The sequence below is a fragment of the Citrus clementina genome, unplaced genomic scaffold (genome assembly GCF_000493195.1).
Source record: "Citrus clementina cultivar Clemenules unplaced genomic scaffold, Citrus_clementina_v1.0 scaffold_5, whole genome shotgun sequence".
NCBI classification, from domain to species: Eukaryota; Viridiplantae; Streptophyta; class Magnoliopsida; order Sapindales; family Rutaceae; genus Citrus; species Citrus x clementina.
The window spans coordinates 29,699,530-29,708,138 of NW_006262201.1; the positions used below are offsets into that span (position 1 = coordinate 29,699,530).

Genomic DNA, 8,609 nt, shown 5'->3' on the forward strand with positions numbered 1-8,609 from the left:
TGATGTGAACAATCTGAAACCAATGGTGGATTAACATAAATGATCTTTGAATCTAATACCAACTTTTATGTATGCATGTTTAGCCTGATATGACCTTTCTATGCACTACTATCATTTTGTGAGAGGTATTAAAGGCTTTGACCTTTGGCTTTGGCTGCTTTCACTTCAAATTGAAACAATCAAAATCATAACATCCAAAATTGTCAGAACACAACAGAACTTGAATGTAACCTCATTCAATCACATAGATGATATGATTGCCAAAGAAAAAACTTGGGACAATGAGATGAAACTTTTTTTTTTTTTTAAATCATGCAGCAAAGTGTTTAATACTTCGGATTAACTGAAGTTTAGATAAAGCTGAAGATGTTTAACACTTCTTTCAGGAGGCCAATATGGGTTCTCTCATTCATTTCATTTCATATTTGCTTTTGCCAGGATCAGTGATTGTCCTCGATCTTCTTCAAGCCCTTCATATCTGTTGTTTCAACCCTGCATCATAAAACAATTATCAACACGCCTATAATTATGGACTGACTCTGTCCTAAAGAAGCTGTATAATAAACAAGGCTGTTATTATATTACAAATGCTTAATTTGCGATAACTGGGATTTCAGCAAAGGGATCAGAACAGAAGGGAAAAGATGGTGATACAGTTATAAGATTTTAGAAACTCACGTCGTTCCAAAAAGTGCAATCTTGTCAACTTTTGTGACTTCAGAACCTGACTGATTGTCCTCAATAAATATTGTCAAACTGATCCAAATAAGAATGTCAGTCAGCTTCCAGTCTAAGTAGATATAATGAGAAGAATTAAGAACACATTTCAGCAATCCATAGGCACTAACTTACCTACGAACATTCTGAAACTTGACAAACTTCAAGACTACTGGTTTTCCCTGCACAAAACAAGAAGTTTGAGCCAACAGTTTACCAGGGAAAAAATCATTTAAGTAAACTGAAGCAAACTAGCAGTAGAAGCACAAGTAGACATGGGACCACTACCTTGAGATTATCCGGGGTCAAAACAGCTGTGTCACTTGGAGGGAAATCATTGACATTGCTGTTGTCGCAAAATTAAGAAACATAAGTATACCAGTTATGCATATTTCCATTTCAAATCTAAAATCAATGACAACAAGTTTTATTCAAACAGTACCTGAATCCCATATGTTCTCTGTTTGAGAAAAGTTTCACCGTCTTAGGACCTATTAAACAACCTTCACATTAGCATTATGGGACCACACAAAATGAATCTGCACCAATTCAAACTATATGTGCAAAACAAAATGAATGTTTACTTATAAAACCCCAACAGTATCAGTAAGAAAAAATTCTAGAGCCTTCAGTTCTTAATGTTATCAAATCTGAAAAGCTCCCGAAAGATGAGACATTGAATTGATCAGTTTTTCAAGTCAATCCATCCACACAAACATGCTGCGATATTTACATATGATACTATCTTAGGAAAACTAGTTAAGTTCTCTATTATGTAAACATAATTCACCCTTCTACAGGATGCTCATCATTCCTTAACTATAGTACAGGGTGTGGTGCTATGGGTTGCCTACGCTCGAAGGCTCATCGCATTCCACATTGCTATATGCTTTCAGTTGGAAGAAAGAGAACAAGATCAGATATTGTTGCGGTGTATTGATCAGAAAGTAACTCAGGCCATCCACATGCATATAAAACATACACATTCACAAAGAGTGATAAGTACCTTCCTCTTCAGGTCCTTTGACGACAATGGAATGAAGCTTCACAACTTGGGTAAAAGGAAGATATATCAGAAGTTGCTCATCTGCATCACTTTCCAGATACAAACCCTCATCTTCTCTGTAACCCTAGAGTTCATGGGAAAGTAAATTAATTATAGTTGTACATCCCACAAATTTCAAGAATAAAAATACAGTGTTCGGCAGCATGAATGAAACTGAAAAGTTTAGAACTAGAAGTTCCAGTCTCTAATTACTATGAAGTAAACCTTCAATTCCACACACAGTTTTTTAGGGCTGAGTTCTATGCTGATCAAAACCCACATCATCAGATATTGAAATATTACAATATATAACCAAATAAAACAAATAATATTTTGCCCTATTATGGCGAAGACAAGCTTCCTTTATTCTTGAAAACAAGATATGAAACAAATAATGTTCAGATTTTAGATTCATACTTTCATCATGACCACAAAAAATAAAAAATAAATAATGAAATATCACATTGACCTGGCATGCACTTTCCAGATTACCAACAAATCATGAAACATCAGCATAAAAGGCGAAACTTTCCTTCATAATTCATCCAAAAGTTTAAATCACTAGCAAATAGTTATAAAACCTAAGAGAGAAGGGAGAAAAAAAAAAAAGCAATGTTGAATGAAAAATTTACCTGTTTGATTGCATTGGGAAGAGAATGAGCAGTATTATGGTTAAGGCACTCAACTCCAGACCAGTCTATGAAGTCCAATAGATCAACCTAATCATTAAAAACCAGTATAACAATCTTAATGAACGCGTTATGAACAACTCAAATACTGAAGGAAAAAAGTTGTAAATCTTCTAAACTATATAGCTCGAAAATAAACGAACCCAGTTTTTGCACATTGATTTTCTTAGCAACCAAACAAAAATAATATCTCGCCAATAATCAATATCACCCAGAAACTGCGTGATAGGAATTCAACCGATAAAAAAAGAAAAGAAAGGGGTAAAAAAAAGAACGAACTCTAGAAACCCAGTTACGAAATTCCCAGATTCCCCCATTAACTTTCTCAAGGTCAAGAATCAAACATAAAAATTGAAAATCGGAACAAAACAGAGGGCATAGAAATTGAAACTTGGGATGGTACTCACTATGCTTCTGTTAATTGCCGTGGTTGATTCAGCAGACATGGCTGATGGGGCGTGACTTGCGAGTGAGGATTTTAAGTTTTGAGACGAAAAGTTAAAAGATTTTGGAAAAATATTTTGCTGCGATTCTAAAGCTAAATTTCGATTTTCGACAGGAGACCTTTTATGTCAGCGCTAGATGATTCCTCTATTGACAAGAAATTGTTTTGTGAATTTTTTTTTTTTTTTTCAAAGAAACCGATCTCACTAAGGGTTCAGCAAATTGGCAATTATATGTTCAGATTTCGTATATTTTTCTTGGGAACCCAATGTTTATTTTAATGGTCACACAAATTTCTTAATTTTATTTGTAATCATACAATATTTTTTTTTATATGCTTAATTACAATAAGCTAATAATTGACTTTAAATAAACTTACATAAAAATAAAAATAACATAATATATAAAATAAGATAAGATTTATAAAATATTTTAAATATTAGAAAAATTATTTTAACATTATTAATATGTCATATTCTTTTAATAATAATAAAATTTATTTGACATATTAATAATATCAAAATATTTATAACTAAATTCACATTAATTTATTTATAAAATTTATATTATTTTATTTATAATATCTTTTTAAATTATGTCCATATTAATATAAAACTAAAATTTAATTTTTAGATCAATAGATTTTAGTAATAATAAAATCCATAACTAATAATAACTTCATATTAAAAATAATTTTCATTATAATAGTCATTTTGAAAATTATTAAGGGGGTTTGTACAACTATTATGAAATAAGGGGTCTTCATAATAATTTAACTAAACTTTAGGGGTGTAGGTTACTTTTTTTCATTTTGCTAGGCTATTGTTCTGAGCTTTATTTAAATTTAAATATTAGATATAGTGTCGAGTCTCAATATTATATATATTTATAGGGTCAGGCTACAGTGCAATTGTGGTACCGTGCCACAGTTGTACCAGTCGTTGGATCCACTTAAATGAGTGGGATCCACTTGAATAAGTGGGAATCTAACGGTTGGGTGCAACTATGGCACGGTACCACAGTTGCACTACAGTTTTATCCATATTTATAGGATAGGCTACGGTGCAACTGTGGCACCGTGCCACAGTTGCACCTAAGGTTCCCCCATATTTATAGGATGATTAATATAAGATTAATGATTACTTTATTATATAATCTAATAGATAAATGACACATACTCAAATTAGGATCAAATGTTGGAATTCTTATTAATACTAGTAGAGCTTTATTAAATTAATAATTAATAAATTGATAACCTCAATTTAAATAATAGTTTTCGCACGTCTTGACTTAGTGCCCTATGTAAAAGTTAATAATTTGATAAATTTATTAGATAACAAATTTTAAAAAATCTTATTTTTCTATAGGACCAACTAATACATAAATTAATAATTAACTAATTTTAAATTAAATACATATAATATATCTATGATTTTCTTTATTAAATTGCCATAATGCTTAACTCATTTTATTGGTTATTGTTGCTTTCCTTACACCTTTTAAATGAGAAGTCGTTATTGTATTCTATATGCTATGCTAAGATAAATAAGAGAGAGAAAAACTAATATATTAGCTCCAAAAAGTCTCCTTTCATAAGTTACAATATAATCGTAATTCAGCCATGCAATATAGCTAAAGGATTATCAAATGACTGATTCTCAATTAAAATCAAATTAGAATCATATTATATATCTTGACAAAATCACTACACCTTTAATTTTGCTATCTCTATACTTCATAAAAAATCATATGTTATTCTTATAAATTAATAAATTATGAATTCATCGATAAACTAATAGATTTTTCATGATTTTTTATTTCAAGACTATTAATCTATCGAGGTCCTACTGTAATTTTAATTATGAACTCAACTAGAAATCTACATTCATAAAATTATAGTACAGTGAAGGGGTCGCTTAATAATAAGATTGCAACTATAGTCTATTAATAGTAAGATCACAAACTGTAGTCACTCATATATACTATATTCTCTCATCTATACAATGACGAATGTTCATATTTTATTATTTTTCTGATCATTTGACAATATTTAAGGTTGTACAATACAATAGTTTAAGATCACGTTTAAACACTCTATTGTATTATGTCGTATTGCATTATTTTAATGTAAGTATATTGTATTATGTTATATTACATTAGCATTGTATTTATAATAATGTTGTACAATGTTTGTTGCTATACTGTAGTGTATTAATTTTTTGTGATTAATTTAAATTATATATTTAAAAATGATATTTATTAGTACTTAGAAAAATACTAAATATAGAAGTCTTAAATTTTACAAATTTAAAATTTTTTTAGTATAAATATTAAAAAATATCATAATTACTCATAAAATCAAAGTTTATAGCCTTAATTTTTGGAATCACAACATTTGTTTTTAGTATTTTCTAAATTTATAACATATGAAATGAAGATCGAAGTAAATAATTTAATCAAATAATCTCTAAATAATATAACAACATAAATATATAGTAAAAACCTATAAGATTAGTTCAAAAATCATCTTAGAATGATAGAATAAAAACTTATACATACAACAAGATAATCACAAAATAATAAAGTGATACAATTATTGTAACATATTTACTAACAAAATGAATTGTGCAAAATAATCTAAGTAAGAGTTCTATAGTATATCATTATTTATATTATTATTAATTTTAAATTAATATCATTCAAATTTATTCATATATGAATATTTTTTATTAGTTATATCAAATTATTTAAAATAGTTATTGTAATATAATTAAATTATATAATATTTTTATAGATTATTTAAGTACTTATTATTAGTTATATTAAATTGTTGAATAATAATCAAATTTTATACATTAATTACTATAAGATAATTAAATAATCTAATATTATGTTATATTCTTATATATTATTTAAGTATTTATTATTAAAATTGATTAACTTATTAAATATTAATCAATTGTATATATTAATTATTATTATTATTATTATATAATTAAATAGTACATTATTTAGTTATATTTTTAATATAATAAAAATTAAAATTTAATATAAAATTATAAATTTATTATTTTAATTTAATAATTATATTGTAAAAATAAAAAATAATAAAATATTATATTAAATTTAAAGCTATATTTATTTATTTATTTATTATTATAAAGTTAAAAAAAGAAGAAACTAATGCGGCCATTAGATTCAATTTTACATTAAATTCTCTACTTGCATTTTGCATGGGAGAAATATTATATATTAACTCTACTCAATCATATTTAATTAAGTGATAAATTAAGTTCATAAGAACTCAAATTACTACTCTTATGAATATGAGTGCGAGTGGTCCACCTCTAGGCCAAAAGCCCAGTGGCTGCTAAACCCAACTTAAAATTGCTAGTAATGCACCCTCCCTAGTGCAGCCATTAGCTGTTGCATTACATTAATAATGAGGGCTACTTGATACAATGCTCAAACTCACATTCAAATATCTACTTTCCCTACCAATAGGCGTTTGACCTAGTGAGAGAACCTTTGTACTTATAATATTGAGTGTAACGTTTTGAGTCTTCATAAAAATATTATGAGCATTAATTTCAATTCTCTCTCAATTATCAAATAATTAAGTAGAATCAGTTTATCCCTCATGAAATGTGAGTGAAGTGGACAGCTCTCGACGCTTCAGAAAAATACATTCCACGACGAAAGTCTCAATTGTATAATAAGGCCCCAATTATATAATCTGTTTGTAAATATTAATTATAATACTTGATATAATATCAGTAACAGTTCTGTATAACAATATTAAAAAAAAAATTCTACTTTCCCTTACAAGTAAGGAGAGCTTTAATATTCTAAGAAAAAAAATAAAAGAACTTTTAGCTTGTGCCATTGAGGCTTTGACATTGTTGAACGCGATCCCAATTTGCCACCAGACTTAATCGAATAGAAAACTCATTAGCCTGATAGTTGATGAGGAGGAGGTTCATTGCTCAAATTCAGCTCATACACATAATAATTAATTCCAACAGACAACAAATAAGAAATAGAAATCCCACCTTTCAAATTCACCAAACAAGCCTTTTTTTTTTTCATTTTTATCTAACCTTAACAAAATGCCAAATAAACCCAATAAACAACCAAATTCCCACCTTCCAATTTTGATCAACTAACTGAAAAGCCAAAGCCAACCAAAACACACACAGATAGATTGATCAACAACTTCTCACAACTCACCTCTCATTTATTTTCCTCTCAAACTCACCCCGTCACCACCACAGCCTCCGCCCAAGAAAAATGACTTCTTTATCCTTCCTCCCCACTCTCCATCACTCCACCTCCGCCCACTTCCTCCCACGCGCCCCCAAATCCCTCAGACCACGCGCCATTTCCATCAAAGCCCAGGCCGTCCCGGCCCTCACCCAAGACGACTTGAAGAAGCTCGCCGCCGACAAGGCCGTTGACTACGTCAAATCCGGCATGGCCCTCGGCCTCGGTACCGGCTCCACCGCCGCCTTCGTCGTCGACAGGATCGGCCAACTCTTGAAAACCGGCGAGTTAAGGGACATCGTCGGAATCCCAACTTCAAAACGCACGGAAGAGCAAGCCAAGTCGCTTAACATTCCCTTAACCACACTTGACGATCACCCATCACTGGATTTGGCCATTGACGGCGCCGATGAGGTTGACCCAGAATTGAACCTCGTTAAAGGCCGAGGCGGGGCGCTTTTGAGAGAGAAGATGGTGGAAGCTGCGTCGAAAAGCTTCGTTGTTGTGGCTGATGAGAGTAAATTAGTGAGCGGACTCGGTGGGAGTAAGCTTGCGATGCCAGTTGAAGTGGTTCAGTTTTGCTGGAAATTCAATTTGGTTAGGCTTCAAGACTTGTTCAGGGAACTGGGTTGTGAGGCCAAGCTTAGAGAAGGGGAAAACGGGAAGCCTTATATTACTGATAATTTTAACTACATTATTGATTTATATTTCGAGACGCCCATTAAAGACGGGGTTTCAGCTGGGACGGAGATTGGGAAGCTCGAAGGAGTTGTGGAACACGGGTTGTTTTTGGATATGGCGACTGCTGTGATCATAGCTGGGAAGACTGGTGTTGAAGTTAAGAGCAAGTGATGATGGCGGTGAGGATTTAAAAAATTTGGTTTTTTATAATTTGTCCTCCTTCTTGTTGTTCATTACTCTGATATTTTTTTTTGGACTTAATTTTAGTTTAAATGTTAGATTTGGCAATGCGGGTTCCCAGTAGAAATTTGTATCTTGAATTGGGCAGATGTGGAATAAAACATAAATAAATTGTTCCGTTGCTCGAAATGGTTGCAACCATGTGTTTTTCTGGGGTTCATGCTTTCATTTGATAGTTCTAGTTTTTGATTAGTTGACAAAGGCTTAAACGGAGTGATTATAAAAAGGGTTATGTTAATCTAAAAAAGTAAAGAGGGAAATTATATATAATTTGATATGTAATTGGCTTATAGCTTCTGTTTGATACTTCACTTTCAAAATTGCATTGCCTTTTGTTAATTTCAGCAGAAATAAGGCTTCTAGCTTCACTTTGGATCATTTGCCTGTACTAGTATCAAATTGCTTCAGACTAGTTATATGGAGTTTTATTAAATTATTCTTTCCTGTTGAAAGTTACCTCACTCTTGATTTCTTTTGATGCAGTTAGTTTAATTTATGAACAGAAAGAAAAAGAAAACTCAACCAATGAT

General features: G+C 30.8%; 2 protein-coding genes across 2 annotated transcripts; one reads left to right on the forward strand and one right to left on the reverse strand.

Moving 5' to 3' along the window:
- Nucleotides 1-128: 128 nt before the first annotated feature.
- Nucleotides 129-3,162, reverse strand: LOC18040432 (PITH domain-containing protein At3g04780). The gene is made up of 8 exons (XM_006432911.2): nt 2,859-3,162; nt 2,395-2,481; nt 1,724-1,847; nt 1,160-1,208; nt 1,006-1,063; nt 853-899; nt 679-756; nt 129-492 (listed from the first exon to the last, which is right to left on the reverse strand). Exons 1-8 carry the CDS (start codon nt 2,895-2,897, stop codon nt 441-443), a joined length of 534 nt encoding a protein of 177 aa, XP_006432974.1. The 5' UTR covers nt 2,898-3,162; the 3' UTR covers nt 129-440.
- Nucleotides 3,163-6,816: 3,654 nt separating this feature from the next.
- Nucleotides 6,817-8,325, forward strand: LOC18040221 (probable ribose-5-phosphate isomerase 3, chloroplastic). Its single transcript, XM_024184512.1, has one exon. It carries the CDS (start codon nt 7,186-7,188, stop codon nt 8,008-8,010), a length of 825 nt encoding a protein of 274 aa, XP_024040280.1. The 5' UTR covers nt 6,817-7,185; the 3' UTR covers nt 8,011-8,325.
- The last annotated feature ends 284 nt before the right edge of the window (nt 8,326-8,609 follow it).